Source organism: Budorcas taxicolor, chromosome 11, assembly GCF_023091745.1.
Source record: "Budorcas taxicolor isolate Tak-1 chromosome 11, Takin1.1, whole genome shotgun sequence".
Classification (NCBI taxonomy): Eukaryota; Metazoa; Chordata; class Mammalia; order Artiodactyla; family Bovidae; genus Budorcas; species Budorcas taxicolor.
In genome coordinates, this window is record NC_068920.1 from 121,354,463 (window position 1) to 121,379,023 (window position 24,561).

Genomic DNA, 24,561 nt, shown 5'->3' on the forward strand with positions numbered 1-24,561 from the left:
CAAGTCCAGAAACCCCCTAGTTTGTTGTTTTCAGAAAATAATTATCTCATTTCATTTGCCCTTTGTACAAACCACCTCTGGGTTTCATGTTTTAGCCTACATCCCAACTGTCAGGTTAATCTTTGTGCTTTCTCTAAATTCTTACTTTTTAAAAAAAGTATTTATTTTTCATTGAAGGATAATTGCTTTACAGTATTGTGTTGATTTCTACCAAACATCAACATGTAAATTCTTACTATCTTTTTGACTTAGTATCATACAACTCAGCACTCACTAGCATCCAAGTGATTTTATGTATCTCTTTTCCTTGACTAGATTATGCTGGGGACTCAGCTTACACTTTATACACATTTTTATTGCCTCCCACAATGGTGGCACTAAAGTGCCTGTCAGTAAATACTGTGTGATGGGTTTTGTTATAAATAAAATGCTATTACTAATAATTGTAACTTAAAACCATGGTTTGTCAATTATTATATTATGACAAAACAAAAATTGGTTTTCATACAAGTTGTTGAAATGAAAGAGCAGGTAATGATACTATACATTCTACAACTGAGGAAGTCATGATTAAATGAGCTCCATAAGGTCACAGTTCATCTGTGATAGGCTTGGAAAATAATTTCTACTTTTACATAGCCTGTCAAGTAATTCATTATAAGAATTTAAAAAGAAAACTATCTTGGCATTTTAAAATTGTATCTGGAAATGTCAAATAAATATAGAAACAAATCAGGGTAAAGATGACTATATCATACTTTCATAGTCAAATGTATATATATGATTTAAACAATTAAATCTAAAATCAATATACATGAAGCTACATCTATCTTAATGATTATATTGCTTTTAACTACTTATATAGTAATCTGAATACATGAATGTGACTTAAAGAACAATTTAAGGAATTAAAAATTTCACCTCAGCGGTGTACAATAGTATATTACTGCTGAAACTAGTATTCCCTAAGAATAGTTTGGAAGCAGCACTGTTTATAATAGCCAGGACATGGAAACAACCTAGATGTCCATCAGCAGATGAATGGATAAGAAAGCTGTGGTACATATACACAATGGAGTATTACTCAGCCATTAAAAAGAATACATTTGAATCAGTTCTAATGAGATGGATGAAACTGGAGCCGATTATACAGAGTGAAGTAAGCCAGAAAGAAAAACACCAATACAGTATACTGACACATATATACGGAATTTAGAAAGATGGTAATGATGACCCCGGATGCGAGACAGCAAAAGAGACACAGATGTATAGAACGGACTTTTGGACTCTGAGGGAGAGGGAGAGGGTGGGGTGATTTGGGAGAATGGCATTGAAACATGTATACTATCATGTAAGAAATGAAGTGCCAGTCTGTGTTTGATACAGGATACAGGATGCTTGGGGCTGGTGCATGGGGATGATCCAAAGAGATGATATGGAGTGGGAGGTGGGAGGGGGATTCAGGATTGGGAGCTTGTATACACCCGTGGTGGATTCATGTCAATGTATGGCAAAACCAATACAGTATTGTAAAGTAAAATAAAGTAAAAAAAAAAAAAAAAGAAAGAAAGAAAAAGAAATTCAAAGCAGGAAATTATTAAGCATTTTCTCAAAATAATTTTAGGAGACCATAAAAACAATGAGAAATTTATGTGATAGCTAGTAAAACTACAACTCTAAATTATGTCTCACTTTTTATTCATTTCAAACTAGGATTAGGTACAGTCTGAAAAACCAACTTCAAAAGACAATTTCATGAAGAACGTATGTATAAGTAAGTCTAGATTTATAAACTGTTCTGAATTTACAAGTAGAAGAAATTAGTTTTAAATAGTATAATTTATGTGTCACTGAATCAACAACATTAACTTAGCTTTGATAATAATGATAACCTATTAAAAAAGAGAAAAACATTCATCAGAGGGGAAAATCCAGGCTCAGATTGCATCTTTTGAAATTGTTGTTGTAGATGCCTTGCTAAATCCCGAACAATTGAACCGTTTGAAGAAACAGGGATCCCTTGAAAAGAAGATAACCATGAGAAACCCTATACAGCCTAAAGTTGTCCCTTTCCTGGGGAAAAGGGGCAGGTGGGGCTAAAAGATTTACATTCGTTAAGGAGTGGCTGCAGTCAGAAACTGGAGAGTCCAACTGCGTTTAGCACCATGACCCTGAGGAACTTTTTCCCACTTCTTTTAGACAATACTATGTTGTGGTCAACTGCTGCCATTTTAGGGTTAAATACATGGAGAAATTATTAATAAAAATTAAAGCTCAGGTTATCTTTAGAGTCACCACGCTGGATGATGCACAAAAAAGGGGACCCCCCTGGGGAGTCTGTAGAGATGGATTGCTTATTTTCCAACTAACAAAAGGTTAAGGGGATCCTTCTGAAAATTTAGCTTGAACACCAAATTTTTAATTTACTGTCCTACTAGAGATCTTTAAGAATAAGACAAACATATTTTCAGAAGACCTAGCCAATAGTCCTGTCTAGAAACTGAGGAAGTGGGTGGATAATGTTAGGAGGTCCTTCAAAGGCCCTAAAAGGAGAGGATGGCATGATTTGAAACATACACATTACCATATGTAAAACAGATAACCAGTGTGAGCTTGATGGATGAGGCAGGGCACCCAAATCTGGTGCTCTGTGACAATCTGAAGGGATAGGATGTGGAGGAGGGTGGGAGGGAGTTCAGGATGGAAGGGACACATGAATACCTATGGCCGATTCTACTGATGTATGGCAAAAACCATCACGATATTGTAAAGTAATTATCCTCCAATTAAAATAAATAAATAAAATTTAAAAAATAGGCCTTAATGATGTGGAGACTAAGCTGGAGTTGTGGGCAGAGTAAAGATCAAGTTATCTTGTTGAAATATATCACACCAAAGATGTGCTGATATTAAAAGGTTTATTTAAAGAATATCTTATCAATCATAGAAAGAAATTGCAAAATATGACAGAACATAAAGATAAGTTCCATTGGAAGTGTTAAAAGCAGACTCATTGGTACAATGGCCTAAGAAATCAGTATTATCAGGTTGCTGTAAATTACGATGGTAATTTTATATATATTCTATCATGTAAATTCATTTTCTGAATTGAATTAATTCAACAATGAGGGATATCCCTCTTCCTATTCTCCCATACAAATGTACACACAAACCCGTTTATTAAATTAAAATACATTAAAGTCTATTTAAAAAGTATTGCCTACTGGGATGCTCCGCTGCATATTTTAAGATGCCTGACAAGTTCCAACTTACCTGTGCAATGGTAAGGGTGGAAGCCATGAGACACACCTCTTGCTATAGGTGGTAGGCTTGCCCTCCAGTCAAAGAATTTTGAACCAGCTTTTAAAGTAAGTAACAACATTGAGAAGTACGATTTGAACTATACTAAGTTTACAACTTTCTGGTACATATTTTGTATTCAAGTTTTAAAGTTTGATTAAAACTTTTCTGAAAACAAATCATGAATTTTTAAATAATTTCATCCTTTTCAACAATATCCTAAGTTTATTTTAAGAAGTATTATGATTCTAAAATATTAATTCAGCTTTTTAAAAAGTCTCTGGAGAGTAGTAATTGTGATGGTTGAGGAGGTAACTAAAGTCACTTTTGTGAGTAAAAGGAGACTGACAGTTAGTGAAAGTGAAGTCGCTCAGTCCTGTCCAACTCTTTGTGACCCCATGGACTGTAGCCCACCAGGCTCCTCCGTCCGTGGGATTCTCCAGACAAGAACACTGGAGTGGGTTGCCATTTCCTTCTCCAGGGGATCTTCCCGACCCAGGGATCGAACCCATGTCTCCCGCATTGCGGGCAGAGGCTTTAACCTCTGAGCCACCAGGGAAGCCCCTAAAGGAGACTAGTTTAAACAAAAAATAAGGAAACATTAGAGTCCGCTAAAATGAAGTCTATACTCACTTAAATAGTAGATTAAGATAAGTTTGTAATTACTACAAATTCAATGTTGTAGATTTATGGATAGAGCCACAGGTCTAAACTTCAAACAAGAGTAGTCAGACCTAAAATATGTAAATCACATTGTAAACAAGTAAGAATTTGAGCTGATACAGGATATTTAATTCCATTAAGTAGCTATAATTACACGTAGTACTGATGTAACTTCAAATACATGTATGTGTAGAATATGACTAATGACTTTTTATCATAAGCAAGTAACATTTTTCCAGGCAGGTAGAATTTTTTAAGCCTATTGATATAGCTGAGACATTTGTCCATTATTTTGTGATCAATGGACAAGTGATTATTATGTCCTGAATCTAGACCCATTCAACATGTGCCTCACCTTGTCCAGGCTCTAAGTGCTATCCCAAAGAACATTACATGATGGAAATGCTCTGTAGTTATATCACGTGGTGACTGAGCACTTAAAATGTGGGTAGTGCAACTGAGGAACTGAATTTTTAATTATAATTAGTTTAAATTTACATTTAAATAGCCACAGGTGACTACTGGCTACCATATTAAATAGTGCAGCTTAGAGGATTCGAAAAGTAACAGCAAATGTCTTAGGTTAGGTCTAATGCTAGTTTGCTTGTCAATTTCCACAAGCATGCTGTGCACAAATGCTTACAAGAGTGGTCAAAAAACTTTTTGTCCCTCGGTGTCACCTTCATTCAAAAATATGATTAAATCTATGACAAAAAATACCATCTGAAAAGATGGTTATTCGTGCTTATAGTGTCAGTACAACTATACTCATTAATGAGGCAGCCTGAGTCAATCAAATGTTAGTTCCAGAATGACTAGAATTCAAACTATGAAATACCTGCTCCTGAAAAGTTTATGTCCATTACCTATCATAACACAAGAATACCAATTACTGCATAGTTTTCAGCTCCACTGGTTAAACACTGCGAAAGCATGTCAAGCCTTTTTACCTGACAGACATATTTGTTCTTCCATTTGCTCAGCACACACTGACTGTTTTGCATCAGCTCCTGAAGAAAACAGAAAAAGGGAGACTGCAGTTGGCTATACACATTGTCGTTATCAGTTAAAGTGCTTCTGATTCGCAAGCAAAAAAAAAAAAAAATATATATATATATATATATATCAGCATGCCACACAAAGATGCAACTGTTTTGGAACTCCTCACTGGACAAAAGCAACACTATCATCACCAGGAGAGTTGATCCTTTATGAAAATTAAAGCTGTTGAAAGATGTTTTAAAACAAATTTGTTCATTGCCATTTTGAAACTTTTGGAAAGATACCTCCAACTCCTTAAGTGAGTCTCGAAGTTTTTCTGGGCGTCTGTTTTTGAGCGTCCATGGAAAATCTCGTGCTGGAAAACAAAACATGTACTACAGTTAGCTGAACAAGATTTAAAAAGGAAACTCTGCTGAGCAGTATGCCTTAGGAAGATTAAAATAAAACATTTCCTTAATTGAAAGGAAGTAGCCTTCATTTCCATCATCAAATGATAGTCTTCTGAAAGGCTTTGTCACAGAAATAGGATTTTTACCACAAAACAATCTCCAAGATCATAATTTTATGATGACAACTAACAATGCTCAGAGAATCCCTGGGAAAGTTTCTGAAGCTCGTGAACCTAGTACATAACAGTTAATGACTCACTCTTTACCATAGAAGCAAATTTATTTTCATATAATTAATTTAAAAATTCAATACAAAAGAAATTCTAAACTCAGCAAATAATCTATCAGATCTGAAAACTCCTATGAGTAAATGAATATAGTGAGGAAAGAAACAAAATTTTAAAAATAATATACAGAAAATGAATTTAAAATTAAGCATCACACATTAAGGATAAAATTGAGGGAAATCTAAATTTTAATAAATTAGACACTAATAGTGCTCTTTTCTATATAAAATTATTCTTTCTAAAATCTACACCACAATTCAATAATGATAAGCCTTTGCTTTATTTAAAAGTTAATGTTATTTAGTAGAATCTCAATGATAGCCTAAAATAAACTAAAAAGTTCTATTTAAAAGAATTAAAAAATAATAAATTTATTACAGTGATATGACACCTATTTCATCACAAAAATGAATTCATCTCTGAATTTTCCTAAACAATTTTAAATGTGTGCACATGTGTTTTATGTGTATATATATGTAGTATAAAATACATACAGACATTAAAATATTTATAGGAGAATGCTGTTTTAAGTAAATTAATGATTTCTATAAACATAATTTACAATGTGCAAAGCATATGTAAAAAGTTTCAAATCTCTGCCACAGGTACTAATATAGTATTTTTAAAAACTAAATGTTAGCTTGACCATTTAAAATGAGAACAAGTAGAATATTTAGCCCCGCTTATATTCTAAATAAAACAGTCATATTTTAGCCATATTATACTGTAGCCATATTACATATATAACATGTTTATATATTTGAAATTAATGAAGACTAGAGAGAATAAAATGTTAATACTAATAATTACAAATCTTATTTTCTTACAATGGTTAGAACAAAATAATAATTTAGGTATAATATGGATAATAAAATGTTAACAGAACCATGGTACACTTAGTTTAAGTATATTAACTAAGATAAAGGCAGTTCATTAAGAAATACATAAGCATATATCTTATGCATAAGCATATACCATAAGCTTATGCTGTTTACATAAGCACATATCTCACCAAAAGTTGAGAGAGATTTCAATGATCTAAATCAGAAATTTCTAACAATATAATCCTTACTTATATGTTTATGCACCTAAACAAGAGAAATTTATAAGAAATACAAAAAGGATAACATTTCCTATTTGTATAGACAGCTTAAAATATGTTTTAAGACAAAATCTTCAGGGATATTAAAATTCCAGTTTTATAATAATTCCAAAAAAATATAAAGTAAACTTACATTCTGCCAGCCTCTGCTTTTCTTCTAAGTTACCATGATCTGTTGCTCATTTTGCAGCAGATGAGAGATTAGAAAAAAGATAAAAAAGTGGAAATTACTTTTATTATACTTAATTTTATATATGCATATGCACATTATTGAGATTAATAAATTATGCTAAACTTTTAAAAAGGCAGTTGGAAAATGCCATAATTTGGATGTTTTCATTTCATGGAAGATTTCCTAAATTTGAAGTGAAAAGGCTTACACAACACAACGGGTGGGCCAATATCCTGAGTTTGCAATCTTATCAGATAGGGAAGGGAACTGCAACTGAGCCCAGAACAGAAGCTACTTCAGTCTGTCATCAGAACCATGAAGTCAGCCTATTAAGTACCAAGCTAAGTACATGGGATGCCCACACAAGCTCCACTTCAACAGAGACCAAACAGGAAGTAACTCTAGCTGGGAAGACCTTTTGGCCCATCAAGAAACTTCTGGGATTAACAGGATTAATCAGATAAAGAAAATTGATCATTCACTCAGAAATGCCTATTCCAGATATCAGTTAAGGATCCGGGAGACCAGCATGAGTGGGACCCATGCATTAACAATGCCCTCTACTGGGACAGTGATAAAAAAACAAGAACATACTGTCCAGTTATCAGTTTAATCAGAAGTAAAATGAAAATTTTCATGTTCTGCTATAGCATTTTCTCAATACTGCTTTATTTTATATAAAACAGATACTAACTTTAGCATTTTTCTAAAGAATTGGAGTAAACTTTCTCAAAATTCTAGAATTTAAAGTGCATAAAAACAGTTTTTAAGTCAGTATTTTATAATTTAGAATAGTAAGTTTATAAAAATCTGTTTAGTAGAACAGACGCTTTACCTGATGGCTCTTTCTTGTCATAATACTGGTAGATCCCAATGTCTCTATCTATAGAAAGGAAGAAATAACATCAGATTATAGTAAAAAGTTATGGAGAACGAGACGCCAACCCACACTGTAAGGCAGGGGTGGGGGGTGGATAGGGAGGAGGACAGAAACAACCTGTATGTTACTGGAAATAAAATACTTCTAAATTATCCAGACATGGGCTCGTCTATTCTAGGGATACGCACAAAATGCAAGTTTACCAGTCCACTTAGAAAAGAAATATACAAAACTAGAATGGCATGAGGAAAGGAAGGGTAAAGAACTGATGTCAAGGATGACCAACTTTTTTCTCTCAAGCTTCCTCTGATATTTTTCACAGGGCACTACCAAAAGGAACTACCACTAAGCAATACCAAATGAAACTGGCTAGAAGAATTCTGAGTTGTGGCTTTTTTTTTTTTCCTCTGACTTAACTTGAATCCAGGAGGGTATTTGGGGGAAATCTGCAGAAAAGGAAGGGTTAAAGGAAGGTATGGATAAATTATCTGAAGCTTATTTAGACTCAAAAACCCTCCCGAACCCATTCAAGTTCGGATGCTCTGCTGGGGTTACAAAAGCAAAGATAGATGCTGAGAGAGATTTAACCATGGAATCTGTCCTTGTAGTTGATTTACAGGAGAATAAAATAACTGTCCATTTTCTTCCTATCTCTGAACACTGAAATACTTCTTTCTTTGAGGTAACATTTGTTTCCTTCCATGCAAAATAACTCTAGTTACTAACAAAAGGATACAGCTATTTCTAAAGTGGAAGCAGTACAGGCTGCCCCCTAGTGACTGACTGCTCTGAACTTTCTCAAACTGAAGGATAAAACTTCCCCCAAAAAGGTATAATTAACTACTTCAATATAGTTTTTCAAAATAATCAATCGTGTATACTTACTGAAGTTCCATTTTTTTCATTATGCCACTAACTGAGACATATAATTTAAAGAGTGCAGTTTATTTCTATTGGTTATATTGACAGTATCTAATAAGGAGTGCCAGGGAAAGGTGATGAGTCAGGCTCCTATGATACTGATATTTTATTGCTTGACCTAGGTGAAGATTTTATGGGTATGTTCACTTTTTGATAGTTTAAAACATATCTTTGTAATCTTTACACTTTTCAGTACACATATAATACTTTAATAAAGTAAGTGAAAATCGCTCAGTTGTGTTCATCTCTTTGTGACCCCATGGACTATACAGTCCATGGAATTCTCCAAGCCAGAATACTGCGGTGGGTAGCCTTTTCATTCTCCAAGGGATCTTTCCAACCCAGTGATTGAACCCATGTCTCTCGCACTCCAGGAGGATTCTTTTACCAGCTGAGCCACCAGGGAAGCCCAAGAACATTAGAGTAGGTAGCCTATCCCTTCTCCAGGGGATCTTCCCAACCCAGGAATAATAAAAAGATTCTTGAAAAAAAATCTAAGAACCATATGCATTATTGTACATAGGCAATATACTCCAATATTCCATCATTCCATGCATCTAAATATTACAACTCTAGAATAGAACTATGAAGATAACAAGTGGCCATGAATTCTGTGCACAAGTCTGAACTACTGCATTTGGACCAGCATATGGCTCTTAAAATTGGAGCAGGAAATGGCAACCCACTCCAGTATTCTTGCCTGAAGAATCCCAGGGATGGAGGAGCCTGGTGGGCTGTCATCTGTGGGGTCGTACAGAGTGGGACACGACTGACACGACTTAGCATGGCTCTTAAAACAAAAGCAGGACAAGATGGGGATACGGAGAGTGAGTCTGACATGGTATGTCAGAGTACTAGCAGGGTGAGAGGGACATTCATAGGAGCAATGGCCTCATGTTGGCTGTCAGAGGCTGAATAAAGTGTGGAGGACACCCACATACATGGGGACCCCAACAAATGGTGTCAGAACCTACAAAGTTATCCATGCAGGGAAGAGAGTTGCCAAAGAGATAGAAGACTGTCTGCATACAGGGTGGTTTTAAATAAATAAAATAAAGATACTTCCCACTGTGTGAGAAGTACAAATATAAAAAAGAGAGAACATTAGAATGAACCCTGTGGTGACAGACTAGAATTTAAGGTACTGGTGTGAACTCATGGTTTTCGGTATACAAAGGTACAGTTATGAATGTGGATGCAAGTAAGTGTGTAGGCATACATACGTACATACCCTAAGCTCTGGCCACTGACAGTGCCTGGGAGCAACAATACTCCAAGAGCAATGAGTGTACCTGAAGCACACCTTGGCTTCTAGAAACCATTTTCCTCTAAAAGGAACCAAGCTCCTTAGAGAACTGGCTGATTCTAGCACTGAGGAAGGGAAGGTATCAATATAATAACTGTCTGATAGATCAGATCAGTTGTGCCAGAAAGAATGGAAATACCCAAGTATTGACAGGGATGTGACACAATGATAAGAGAAGTCAGCTTGCAAGGTGTCCCACTGACCACTCAGGGACAACTTAAACATCAGAATAAATAATGGTACTAATGGATTAAAATCACTGAATAAAATGGTACCTGAGCCCATAGGGACAAATTAAGTTAAAAATATATTTAGGATACCTCAACATAATAAAAGCTATATGACAAGCCTACAGCAAACATCATCCTCAATGGTGAAAAATTGAAAGCATTTCCCATAAAGTCAGCAACAAGACAAGGGTGCCCACTTTCACTGCTACTATTCAACATAGTTCTGGAAGCTTTGGCCACAGCAATCAGAGCAGAAAAAGAAATAAAAGGAATCCAGACTGGAAAAGAAGAAGTAAAACTCTCACTGTTTGCAGATGACATGATCCTCTACATAGAAAACTCTAAAGACTCCACCAGAAAATTACTAGAGCTCATCAATGAATATAGTAAAGTTGCAGGATATAAAATCAACACACAGAAATCTCTTGCATTCTTATACACTAATGATGAGAAAGTAGAAAAAGAAATTAAGGACACAATTCCATTCACCATTGCAACAAAAAGAATAAAATACTTAGGAATATATCTACCTAAAGAAACTAAAGACCGATATATAGAAAACTATAAAACACTGGTGAAAGAAATCAAAGAGGACACTAATAGATGGAGAAATAGACCATGTTCATGGATTGGAAGAATCAATATAGTGAAAATGAGTATACTACCCAAAGCAATCTACAGATTCAACGCAATCCCTATCAAGCTACCAGTGGTATTTTTCACAGAACTAGAACAAATAATTTCAAGATTTGTATGGAAATACAAAAATCCTTGAATACCCAAAGCAATCTTGAGAAAGAAGAATGGAACTGGAGGAATCAACCTGGCTGACTTCAGGCTCTACTACAAAGCCACAGTCATCAAAACAGTATTGTACTGGCACAAAGACAGAAATATAGATCAATGGAACAAAATAGAAAGCCCAGAGATAAATCCACACACCTATGGACACCTTATCTTCAACAAACGAGGCAAGAATATGAAATGGATTAAAGACAATCTCTTTTAACAAGTGGTGCGGGGAAAACTGGTCAACCACTTGTAAAAGAATGAAACTAGATCACTTTCTAACACCACACACAAAAATAAACTCAAAATGGATGAAAGATCTAAATGTTTAAGACCAGAAACTATAAAACTCCTAGAGGAGAACATAGGCAAACACTCTCCGACATAAATCACAGCAGGATCCTCTATGACACACCTTCCAGAATACTGGAAATAAAAGCAAAAATAAACAAATGGGATCTAATTAAAATTAAAAGCTTCTGCTCAACAAAGGAAACGATAAACAAGGTGAAAAGACAGCCTTCAGAATGGGAGAAAATAATAGCAAATGAAGCAACTGACAAAGAATTAATCTCAAAAATATACAGGCAACTCATGCAGCTCAATTCCAGAAAAATAAACGACCCAATCAAAAAATGGGCCAAAGAACTAAATAGACATTTCTCCAAAGAAGACATATGGATGGCTAACACATGAAAAGATGCTCAACATCACTCATTATCAGAGAAATGCAAATCAAGACCACAATGAGGTACCATTTCACACCCATCAGAATGGCTGCGATCCGAAACTCTACAAGCAATAAATGCTGGAGAGGGTGTGGAGAGAAGGGAATCCTCTTACACTGCTGGTGGGAATGCAAACTAGTACAGCCACTATGGAGAACAGTGTGGAGATTCCTTAAAAAACTGGGACTAGAACTTCCTTACGACCCAGCAATCCCACTGCTGGGCATACACACCGAGGAAACCAGAATTGAAAGACACACTTGTACCCCAGTGTTCATCGCAGCACTCTTTATAACAGCCAGGACATGGAAGCAACCTAGATGTCCATCAGCAGATGAATGGGTAAGAAAGCTGTGGTACATATACACAATGGAGTATTACTCAGCCATTAAAAAGAATACATTTGAATCAGTTCTAATGAGGTGGATGAAACTGGAGCCTATTATACAGAGTGAAGTAAGCCAGAAAGAAAAACACTAATACAGTATACTAACACATATATATGGAATTTAGAAAGATTGCAATGATAACCCTGCATGCGAGACAGCAAAAGAGACACAGATGTATAGAACAGACTTTTGGACTCTGTGGGAGAGGGAGAGGGTGGGATGATTTGGGAGAATGGCATTGAAACATGTATAATATCATATAAGAAACGAATCACCAGTCTACGTTCAACACAGGATACAGGATGCTTGGGGCTGGTGCACTGGGATGACCCAGAGAGATGGTACAGAGAGGGAGGTGGGAGGGGGGTTCAGGATTGGGAACTCATGTACACCCGTGGCAGATTCATGTTGATGTATGGCAAAACCAATACAGTATTGTAAAGTAAAAGAAAAAAAAAAGATATCCAGAAGGTAGCAAGATATATGTGTGCAGAGTCAAATGAGACTTACTTAGAGATGGAGTCAAAACCTAAGAGTAGAGGAGATAATCTAGAGGTTTTAAATGTTGAGGAAAGTTTAAGTATAAAATCCTGGAAACTTTGGGCTTCCCTGGGGGGAGGGAAAAAAAAAAAAAAAATATATATATATATATGGACTTCCCTCGGAGAAGGCAATGGCACCCCACTCCAGTACTCTTGCTTGGAAAATCCCATGAACGGAGGAGCCTGGTAGGCTGCAGTCCATGGGGTCGCAAAGAGTCGGACACGACTGAGCGACTTCACTTTCACTCTTCACTTTCATGTATCGGAGAGGGAAATGGCAACCCACTCCAGTGTTCTTGCCTGGAGAATCCCAGGGACAGGGGAGCCTGATAGGCTGCCATCTATGGGATCGCACAGAGTCAGACACAACTGAAGCGACTTAGCAGCAGCAGCAGCAGGGACTTCCCTGGCAGTCCAGTGGTTATCACTCTGTGCTTCGAGTACAAGGGGAACGGTTTCAACCCCTGGTCAGGGAACTAAGAGCCCACATGGCAAAACAAATAAAAGATCATCACAGATCACTCATGTTTTTTAAAAATACATACACCTATTAAAAAATATTTAAAGTTTAATGAAGAATAAGATATTCACATATTTTCATGGTAACACCTTACAAAATATTAACTCTAAAGGAGAAAGTAACTTTGCAGTGGAGCAGCCTAGCAGACACCCCCTTAACCAAGTGATCATGAACACCATCAATAAAGACATGGATTGAAATTGTGCACTGCATGTTAGGATGCATTGAGAATACAGCATTATTCTTCTGTATACTTCCCACCAAACAAGCATAATCTGAACCTACTTATGAGGAAACTTCATATGTATCTAAATTTAGGGATATACTACAAAGTAAGTGGTATAAAATCTTCATAAGTGTTGAAGTCACAGAAGTTAAAAAATAAATTTTTAAAAATTAAAAAGCTGAAGGATTTGTTCCAGAATTAGAGACTAAAGAGACATGATAACTAAATGTAACATAATTCTGAACAACAACCATTTGCTATAAAAAGGACAATTGGGGCTTCCCTGGTGACTCAATGGTGAAGAATCTGCCTACCAATGCAGGAGGCATGGGTTTTATTCCTGATCCAGGAACCCACATGTCATTGAGTGACTAAGCCCATGTGCCACAACTACTGAGCCTGTGTTCTAGAGCCTGGGAGCCACAACTACTAAGCCCATGTGCCCTAGAGTCTGTGCTCTGCAACAAGAGAAGCCACAACAATGAGAAGCCGCATAGTGCAGCTATACAATAGCCCTCTCTTGTCACAACGAGAGAAAGCCCGCACAGCAATGAAGACCCTACACAACCAAAAAGTAAATTAATTTTTTTAAGAAAGGACAATGGGTGAAACTCTTTGCGTGTTAGATGGGAGCACTATTATTACCATTAATTTCTTGATTCTGATGGTTATATACATGACACTGGACTATACCTTTTCTTTAGGAAACACACACTAAAGTATTTGGGAGTGGTGAGGCATCAGGTTGGTAACTTACTCTCAAATGGTTCAAGATACAAAATTCTCTATACTAGCAAGTTTCCAATAAAACTTTGTGATTATTTCAGATTATTTAGAATAACATTTATAAAAAAGATAAGAAATAACAAATGTTGGTGAGGGATGTGGAGAACAGGGGACACTTCAGCGCTGCTGGTGGAAATGTGTATCGGTGCATTCACTATGGAAAACAGTATTCAGGATTCTCAAAAAATTAACAGTAGAACTATCATGTGATCCAGCAACTTCCCCTCTGGGTATTTATCCAAAGAACATAAAAACACTAACTCAAAAAGATATAGGTACCATTATATCATGATCATTGCAGCATTATTTACAATAGCCAAGACCTAGGTACCCATCAACGAATGAATGGATAAAGAAGACGTGGTATATATTCAGAATGGAATTAAGCCATCAAAAGAATGAAATCCTACCATTTGTGACAACTTGAATGGACCTTGAGGGCACTATGCTAAGTGAAACAAGTCAGAGAGAGACAAATGCCAGAGAACTCCACTTACATGCAGAATCTTAAAAACAAATAAACCACAAGCTCACAGACACAGGGAACAGACTGGTTGCCAAAGTCAGGAGGGTGAAGGGGAGGGTAGATGAAATGGGTGAACGGGATCAAAAGGCACAAACTTCAGTTATAAAATAAACAAGTCATGGGGATATCATGTACAGCATGGTAACTCCAGTTAATAATGATGTATTGCATATTTGAAAATTGCAAAGAGATAAATATTAAAAGTTTTTATCACAGGAAAAAACTATGTATAGTGGTAGATATTAATCAGACTTACCAAATCATTATGCTGCACGCTGGAAACTAACTTAATGTTATAACTCAACTATACCTCAATTCAAAAAATACTTTAAATGTTAAACATAATGAGAATATGTAAGAGGGTTACAAACTTAGTCTCAATGGCAGTGAAGGCTTCTCTAGGTGACTTAGTAAAGCTGAGCCCTAAAGAAGTAGGATTGCACATGGGTTCAAAAGAATGTTCCCAGGAAGGAGAACAGATAAGCCCTGCTGAACATCCAGTTGGGGCAGATCTTACTGCCTCCTGGGACCTGTGTGCACCACAGTCTTTGGTCATAGCCTTCATTTCCTTTTTTTCTATCATTCTTATGCCAATGTCAATATAATTTGGCTTCTTGATTACAGAAGTAACGTGTTCACTGTATAAAATCTAGAAAAGAACAAAAAAGTTTAATTTCCTGTATTTCCACTCTTCAGAGACAGCTATTCATAACACTGTGTTTTTCTCTTTTTTCTCAATGCATTTGTTGTTGTTGTTGTCGTTCAGTGGCTCAGTGTCCGACTCTTTCCAACCCCATGAACTGCAGCACACCAGGCTTCCCTATCCTCTTATTTCCTGCAGTTTTCTGAATGTGTATTTATTACTAAATAAAAGTTATGCCAAAGAATTGATGCTTTCAAATTGTGGTGCTGGAGGACTCTTGAGAGCAAGGAGATCAAACCAGTCAATCCTAAAGGAAATCAGTCCTGAATATTCATTGGAAGGACTGATGCTGAAGCTGAAGCTCCAATACTTTGGCCACCTGATGTGAAGAGCCAACTCAGTGGAAAATACCCTGATGATGGGAAAGACTGAGTGCAGCAGAAGGGGGTGACAGAAGATGAGTGGTTGGATGGCATCACCGACTCAATGGACATGAGTTTGAGCAAACTCCTGGAGATAGTGAAGGACAGAAAAGCCTGGCATGCTGAAGTCCATTGGGTTACAAAGAGTTGAAGAGTAGTTAGCAACTGAGTAACACTAACAATTCATAAATACACAGCAATATTAAAATTAAGCCAATTGATAACCCTACAGAGGTCTCTAAGTGTCCAAGTGAAAGGAAGAATTGCACTTTAAATCAAAAGTTAGAAATGATTAAGCTTACTGAGGAATGTGAGAGACCCATAAGCTTACTGACTACAATGTGGGAGACCCAGGTTCAACCCCTGGGTTGGGAGGATCCCCTGGAGAAGAGCATGGCAAACTACTCCAGCTTTCTGGCCTGGAGAATTCCATGGACATAGGAGTCTGGTGTGCTACAGTTCATGGGGTCACAAAGAGTTGGACATGACTAACATATACACTGAAGAATGCATGTTGAAAGTCACGACAGGCTAAGAGCTAGGCCTCCTGAGTCAAACAGATAAGTTGTGACTGTACAGGAAAGGTTCTTAAAGGAAAAAGTGTTTCTCCACTGGACACACAAATGATAAGAAATGATAAGAAACAACTTTATTGGTGATAATGGAGAAAGAGTTGGCGACCTGGACAGATCAGCCACAACATTCCATAAGCCAAAGCCTAATGCAAAGCAAGGTCCTAACTCTTCAATTTTATGAAGACTAAGAGAGGTGAAGAAGCTGCAGAAGAAATGTCTAAAGCTAACAGAGGTTGGTTTACAATGTTTAAGGTAAGAAACCATATTCAGAACATAAAAATACAAGGGGAAGTAACAAGTGTAGATGTAGAACCTGCACCAAGTGATCTAGAAGATCTAGCTGAAATAATTAGTGAAGTGCTTGTGCTCAGTCACTCAGTTGGGTCCAACTCATTTGCAGCCCCATGGACTGTAGCCTGCCAGGCTCTGTTGTCCATGGAATTTCCCAGGCAATACTGGGGTCAATTGCCATTTCCTCCTCCAAGATCTTCCTAATCCAGGGATCAAAACTGCGTCTCCTGCATTTCCTGCATTGACAGGTGGATTCTTTATCACTGAGCCACCTGGTAAGTCCCAATTAATGAAGGTGGCTACAATAAACAACAAATTTTCAATGTAGATAAACGACCTTCTATTGAGAGCAGATGCCATCTAGAAATTACACAGTTGGAAAGGAAAAGTCAATGACTGTTATCAAAGTTTTGAAGGACAGGCTAACTCTCTTCTTAGGGGCTAATGTAGCTGGTGACTTCAAGCAGAAGTCAATGCACAACCAATCCTAGGGCCCTTAAGATTCTGCAAAATCTACTCTGCCTGTGCTCTATAAATGGAACTACAAAGCCTGGATGATAGCACATCTGTTGACAACAGGGCTTACTGAATAATTTAAGCCTACCATTGCGAACTACAGCTCAGAAACTAAGACTGCTTTCAAAATATTACTGTTCATTGACAATTCATCTGGTCACTCAAGAACACTGACAGAAGATGTACAATTAGATTAATGTTGTTTTTATGACTGCTAGAACAACACTCATTCTGTAGTCCATGGATCAAGGAGTAATTTTGACATTCAGGTCTTATGGCTTACGAAAAACAATTCTTAAGGCTATAGCTGCCGTAAACAGTGATCCATATAATAGATCTGGGCAAATTCAACTGAAAACCTTCTGGGAATTCCCTGGTGGCCCAACAGTTAGGACTCATCACTTTCACTGCTGGGGCATGGTTTCAATCTCTGGTATAGGAACTAAGATCCTGTAAGCCATGTGGCATGGCACAAAAAAAGAAAGAAAGAAACCTTGTGGAATGGATTCATCATTCTAGTTGTTCAGTTGTAAAGCTGTGTCCAACTTTGCAACTCCATTCTGGGTGCCATTAAGAATATTCATGTTTCATGGGAAGAGATAAAAATATCAACATTAACACGGGTTTGGAAAAACTTGATTCCAACCCTCATGGACAACATTGAAGAGGTCAAGACTTCAGTGAAGGAAGTAACGTTGTGAAAATAGCAAGAGACCTATAATTAGATGTGGAGTCTGAAGATGAGACTGAATTTCATTGTAATCTCTAGAGAATACTTTAACACTTAAGGAGATGCTTCTTATGTATCATTAAAGAAAGAGGTTTCCTGAGATGAAATAAGCCTACTCCTAGTATGGATGCTATGAAGATTACTGAAATGACAGCAACGATTTAGAATATTATGTAAACTGAGTTCATAAAACAGCAGCAGGATTCGAGAGGATTGACTCCAGTTTTGAAAGTATTACTTCAGGTAAAAATGCTAAGAAACACCGTTGCATACTATAGAGAAATCATTTGTGAAAAGTCCATCAATGTGGTGAACTTCACTGTCGTCTTATTTTAAGAAATTACCATAGGCTCTCCAACCTTTAGCAACCAAACTTATAAACATTAAGGCAGGGCCCTTCCCCAGCTCAAAGATTAAGACTTCCTTAAAGTTCCTATGATGTTCAGCATTTTTAGCAATAAAATACTTTTTAATTAAGGTATGTAAAATGTTTTTAAAGACATAATGCTCAGTTGAGTCGCTCCGTTGTGTCCGACTCTTTGCAACCCCATGAATCGCAGCACACCAGGCCACCCTGTCCATCATCAACTCCCGGAGTTCACTCAGACTCACGTCCATCGAGTCAGTGAGGACATCCAGCCATCTCATCCTCTGTCATCCCCTTCTTCTCCTGCCCTCAATCCCTCTCAGCATCACAGTCTTTTCCAATGAGTCAACTCTTCGCATGAGGTGGCCAAAGTATTGGAGTTTCAGCTTTAGCATCATTCCTTCCAAAGAACACTCAGGGCTGACTTCCTACAGAATGGGCTGGATGGATCTCCTTGCAGTCCAAGGGATGCTCAAGAGTCTTCTCCAACACCACAGTTCAAAAGCATCAATTCTTCGGCACTCAGCTTTCTTCACAGTCTAACTCTCACATCCATACATGACCACTGGAAAAATCATAGCCTTGACCAGATGGACCTTTGGTGGCACAGTAATGTCTCTGCTTTTGAATATGCTATCTAGCTTGGTCATAACGTTCCATCCAAGGAGTAAGCGTCTTTTAATTCCATGGCTGCAGTCACCATGTGCAGTGATTTTGGAGCCCAAAAAAATAAAGTCTGACACTGTTTCCACTGTTTCCCCATCTATTTGCCATGAAGTGATGGGACCAGATGCCATGATCTTCGTTTTCTGAATGTTGAGCTTTAAGCCAACTCTTTCACTCTCCACTTTCACTTTCATCAAGAGGCTTTTTAGTTCCTCTTCACTTTCTGCCATAAGGGTGGTGTCATCTGCATATCTGAGGTTACTGATATTCCTCCCAGCAATCTTAATTCCAGCTTGTGATTCTTCCAGCCGAGTGTTTCTCATGATGTACTCTGCATATAAATTAAATAAGCAGGGTGAATATACAGCCTTGACATACTCCTTTTCCTATCTGGAACCAGTCTGTTATTCCATGTCCAGTTCTAACTGTTGCTTCCTGACCTGCATATATGTTTCTCAAGAGGCAGGTCAGATGGTCTGGTATTCCCATTTCTTTCAGAATTTTCCACAGTTTATTGTGATCCACACAGTCAAAGGCTTTGGCATAGTCAATAAAGCAGAAAGAGATGTTTTTCGGAAACTGTCTTGCTTTTTCCATGTACCAGTGGATGTTGGCAATTTGATCTCTGGTTCCTCTGCCTTTTCTAAAACCAGCTTGAACATCTGGAAGTTCACAGTTCACGTATTGCAGAAGCCTGGCTTGCAGAGTTTTGAGCATTACTTTACTAGCATGTGAGATGAGTGCAATTGTGTGGTAGTTTGAGCATTCTTTTGCATTGACTTTCTTTGGGATTGGAATGAAAACTGACCTTTTCCAGTCCTGTGGCCACTGCTGAGTTTTCCAAATGTGCTGGCATATTGAGTGCAGCACTTTCACAGCAGCATCTTTCAGGATTTGAAATAGCTCTACTGGAATTCCATCACCTCCACTTGCTTTGTTTGTAGTGATGCTTTCTAAGGCCCATTTGACTTCACATTCCAGGATGTCTGGCTCTAGGTGAGTGATCACACCATCATGATTATGTGGGTCATGAAGATCTTTTTTGTACAGTTCTTCTGTGTATTCTTGTCACCTCTTCTTTATATCTTCTGCTTCTGTTAGGTCCATACCATTTCTGTCCTTTATCGAGCCCATCTTTGCATGAAATGTTCCCTTGGTATCTCTAGTTTTCTTGAAGAGATCTCTAGTCTTTCCCATTCTGTTGTTTTCCTCTATTTCTTTGCATTGATCGCTGAGGAAGGCTTTCTTATCTCTTCTTGCTATTCTTTGGAACTCTGCATTCAGATGCTTATATCTTTCCTTTTCTCCTTTGCTTTTAGCTTCTCTTCTTTTCACAGCTATTTGTAAGGCCTCCCAGACAGCCCTTTTGCTTTTTTGCATTTCTTTTCCATGGGGATGGTCTTGATCCCTGTCTCCTGTACAATGTCATAAACCTCATTCCATAGTTCATCAGGCACTCTACCTGTCAGATCTAGTCCCTTAAATCTATTTCTCACTTCCACTGTATAGTCAAAAGCGATTTGATTAAGGTCATACCTGAATGGTCTACTAGTTTTCCCTACTTTCTTCAATTTAAGTCTGAATTTGGTAATAAGGAGTTCATGATCTGAGCCACACTCAGCTCCTGGTCTTGTTTTTGTTGCTGTATTATAGAGCTTCTCCATTTTGGGTGCAAAGAATATAATCAATCTGATTTCGGTGTTGACCATCTGGTGATGTCCATGTGTAGACTCTTCTCTTGTGTTGTTGGAAGAGGATGTTTGCTATGACCAGTGCATTTTCTTGGCAAAACTATAGTAGTCTTTGCCCTGGTTCATTCCGCATTCCAAGGCCAAATTTGCCTGTACTCCAGGTGTTTCTTCACTTCCTACTTTTGCATTCCAGTCCCCTATAATGAAAAGGACATCTTTTTTGGGTATTAGTTCTAAAGGGTCTTGTAGGTCTTCACAGAACTGTTCAACTTCAGCTTCTTCAGCGTTACTGGTTGGGGCATAGACTTGGATTACCATGATATTGAATGGTTTGCCCTGGAAACGAACAGAGATCATTCTGTCGTTTTTGAGATTGCATCCAAGTACTGCATTTGGACTCTCTTGTTGACCATGATGGCTACTCCATTTCTTCTAAGGGATTCCTGTCCGCAGTAGTAGATGTAACGATCATCTGAATTAAATTCACCCATTCCAGTCCATTTTAGTTCGCTGATTCCTAGAATGTCGACGTTCACTCTTGCCATCTCTTGTCTGACCACTTCCAATTTGCCTTGATTCAGGGACCTGACATTCCACGATCCTATGCAATATTGCTCTTTACAGCATCGGACCTTGCTTCTATCACCAGTCACATCCACAGATGGGTACTGTTTTTGCTTTGGCTCCATCCTTTCATTCTTTCTGGAGTTGTTACTTCACACTAAATAGATGATTATTATTGTTATTGCTGTTCAGCTGCTAAATCATGTCCAACTCTTTGCAACCCCATAGACTGCAGCATGCCAGATTTCCCTGGCGTTCACTATCTCTAAGAGTTTGCTCCAATGTGTGTCCATTGAGTTGATGATGCTATTTAACCACCTTGTCCTCTGCTACCCTCTTTTCTTTGTATCTTCAAATTTTCCCAGCATCAGGGTCTTTTTCAATGAGTCCGTTCCTCACATCAGGTAGCCAAGGCATTAGAGCTTCAGCTTCAGCATCATTCCTTCCAATGGGTATTCAGGGTTGATTTCTTATAGGATTCATTGGTTTCATCTCCACACTGCCCAAGGGACTCTCAAAAGTCTTCTCCAACAACACAGTTCAAAAGCAACAAGTCTTCAGCACTAAGCCTTCCTTTCTGATCCAACTCTCACATCCATACATGACTACTGGAAAAACCATAGCTTTGACCATATGGACCTTTGTCAGCAAAGTGATGTCTCTGCTTTTTAACATGCTATCCAGGTTTGTCATAGCTTTTCTTCCAAAGAGCAATAACCTTTTAATTTCATGGCTGTAGTCACCATTCACAGTGATTTTGGAGCCCGAGAAAACAAAATGTGTCACTGTTTCCATTGTTTCCCCATCTACTTGCCATGAAGTGACGGGACCCGATGCCATGATCTTAGTTTTTGGAATGTTGAGTTTTAAGCCAGCTTTTTCACTCTCCTCTTTCATCTTCATCAAGAGGATCTTTAAGCCTTCTGTCATTAGCTTGGTGTTATCTGCATATCTGAGCTTACTGATATTTCTCCCAGCAATCTTGATTCCAGCTTGTGCTGCATTCAGCCTGGCATTTTGCATGATGTGTTCTGCACAGAATTTAAATAAGCAAGGTGACAACATACAGCTTTGACATAGCTCTGAAGTTTTTGCTGTATATTTCTGAGTGGCCTTCATAAGAAATGTCCTGTGATGTCTCTGGCAGTCCATTGGCTGACTCCACACCTCCACTGCAGAGGGCAAGAGTTAACCATTGGTTGGGGAACTCCAATCCTGCATGCTGTAGTCCTGCATGAAGACATATTTTTTTTTTTTTTTGTCTTTAGCCAGTATCTCAGTTCCCAGGGAATGTCCCCGTTGGTTCCTGAGTCTCTGGCAGATGCTTAAAGATTAGTAACTGGGTCCCCTTTACCTACAGTCCATATGCTTCTCAATCTTGTGTTTCTGTGATGATTTTAAAATCAACTGAGTTTTCATGCACACCATTCAGGAGTGGCCTTTCTGTTTCCTGCAGTTGTATACTTTTCCTGGATATATTTCCCATTGGTTTTCAAAGTCAGGTATTTTAGGGGCTTGTCTCTCCTGCATAGGATCTAGGGGTTGCGATGGCTGACATGGAACCTGAACCCCTCACAACTGAGAGAGAAGATCTGTACCTTTGTTATCTCTCCCAGTTGTGGATTGCTGTGGCTGGGATGTGGTTTTTCCCCTTGGCAATACTGTTTGTCTTTCCTACCCAGCTCAGTGCTGTCCTTTTACCTTTTGTTGTGGAGGCTTTATTCATCCATGTTCCATATGTACTTAATTAAATTTATTGTGCCTATAGCTCGATAAAGGACAGAAATGGTATGGACCTAACAGAAGCAGAAGATATTAAGAAGAGATGGCAAGAATACACAGAAGAACTGTACAAAAAGGATCTTCATGACCCGGATAATCACGATGGTGTGATCACTCATCTAGAACCAGACATCTTGGAATGTGAAGTGAAGTGGGCCTTAGAAAGCATCACTACAAACAAAGCTAGTGGAGGTGATGGAATTCCAGTAGAGCTATTTCAAATCCTGAAAGATGCTGCTGTGAAAGTGCTGCACTCAATATGCCAGCACATTTGGAAAACTCAGCAGTGGCCACAGGACTGGAAAAGGTCAGTTTTCATTCCAATCCCAAAGAAAGGCAATGCAAAAGAATGCTCAAACTACCACACAATGGCACTCATCTCACATGCTAGTAAAGTAATGCTCAAAACTCTGCAAGCCAGGCTTCTGCAATACGTGAACCGTGAACTTCCTGATGTTCAAGCTGGTTTTAGAAAAGGCAGAGGAACCAGAGATCAAATTGCCAACATCCGCTGGATGGTGGGAAAAGGAAGAGAGTTCCAGAAAAACATCTCTTTCTGCTTTATTGACTATGCCAAAGCCTTTGACTGTGTGGATCACAATAAACTGTGGAAAATTCTGAAAGAAATGGGAATACCAGACCACCTGACCTGCCTCTTGAGAAATCTGTAACCAGGCCAGGAAGCAACAGTTAGAACTGGACATGGAACAACAGACTGGTTCCAAATAGGAAAAGGAGGACGTCAAGGCCGTATATTGTCACCTTGCTTATTTAACTTATATACAGAGTACATCATGAGAAACACTGGACTGAAAGAAACACAAGCTGGAATCAAGATTGCCGGGAGAAATATCAATAACCTCAGATATGCAGACGACACCACCCTTATGGCAGAAAGTGAAGAGGAACTAAAAAGCCTCTTGATGAAATTAAAAGAGGAGAGTGAAAAAGTTGGCTTAAAGCTCAACATTCAGAAAATGAAGATCATGGCATCCAGTCCCATCACTCCATGGCAAATACATGGGGAAACAGTGGAAAGAGTCAGACTTTATTTTTTTGGGCTCCAAAATCACTGTATGGTGTCCTTTTACCATGCAGATGGTGACTGCAGCCATGAAATTAAAAGATACTTACTCCTTGGAAGAAAAGTTATGACCAACCTAGATAGTATATTCAAAAGCAGAAACATTACTTTGCCGATTAAGGTCCGTCTAGTCAAGGCTATGGTTTTTCCAGTAGTCATGTATGGATGTGAGAGTTGGACTGTGAAGAAGGCTGAGCGCTGAAGAATTGATGCTTTTGAACTGTGGTGGTAGAGAAGACTTTTGAGAGTCCCTTGGACTGCAAGGAGATCCAACCAGTCCATTCTGAAAGAGATCAACCCTGAGATTTCTTTGGAAGGAATGATGCTAAAGCTGAAGCTCCAGTACTTTGGACACCTCATGCGAAGAGTTGATTCATTGGAAATGACTTTGATGCTGGGAGGGATTGGTGGCAGGAGAAGAAGGCGACGACCAAGGATGAGATGGCTGGATGACATCACGGACATGATGGAC

At 38.1% G+C, this 24,561-nt stretch overlaps 1 protein-coding gene across 1 annotated transcript in view; it reads right to left on the reverse strand.

Annotated features, from left to right (window-relative positions):
• Positions 1-24,561, reverse strand: part of WDPCP (WD repeat containing planar cell polarity effector) — a 225,345-nt gene that overhangs the window by 198,211 nt on the left and 2,573 nt on the right. Inside the window, exons 2-5 of the mRNA XM_052647814.1 lie at positions 7,751-7,798; positions 6,877-6,915; positions 5,250-5,320; positions 4,914-4,973 (exon numbers count right to left, since the gene is read on the reverse strand). Of these exons, the coding sequence (XP_052503774.1) occupies positions 4,914-4,973; positions 5,250-5,320; positions 6,877-6,915; positions 7,751-7,798 (218 nt within the window). The remainder of the gene's footprint in view (positions 1-4,913; positions 4,974-5,249; positions 5,321-6,876; positions 6,916-7,750; positions 7,799-24,561) is intronic.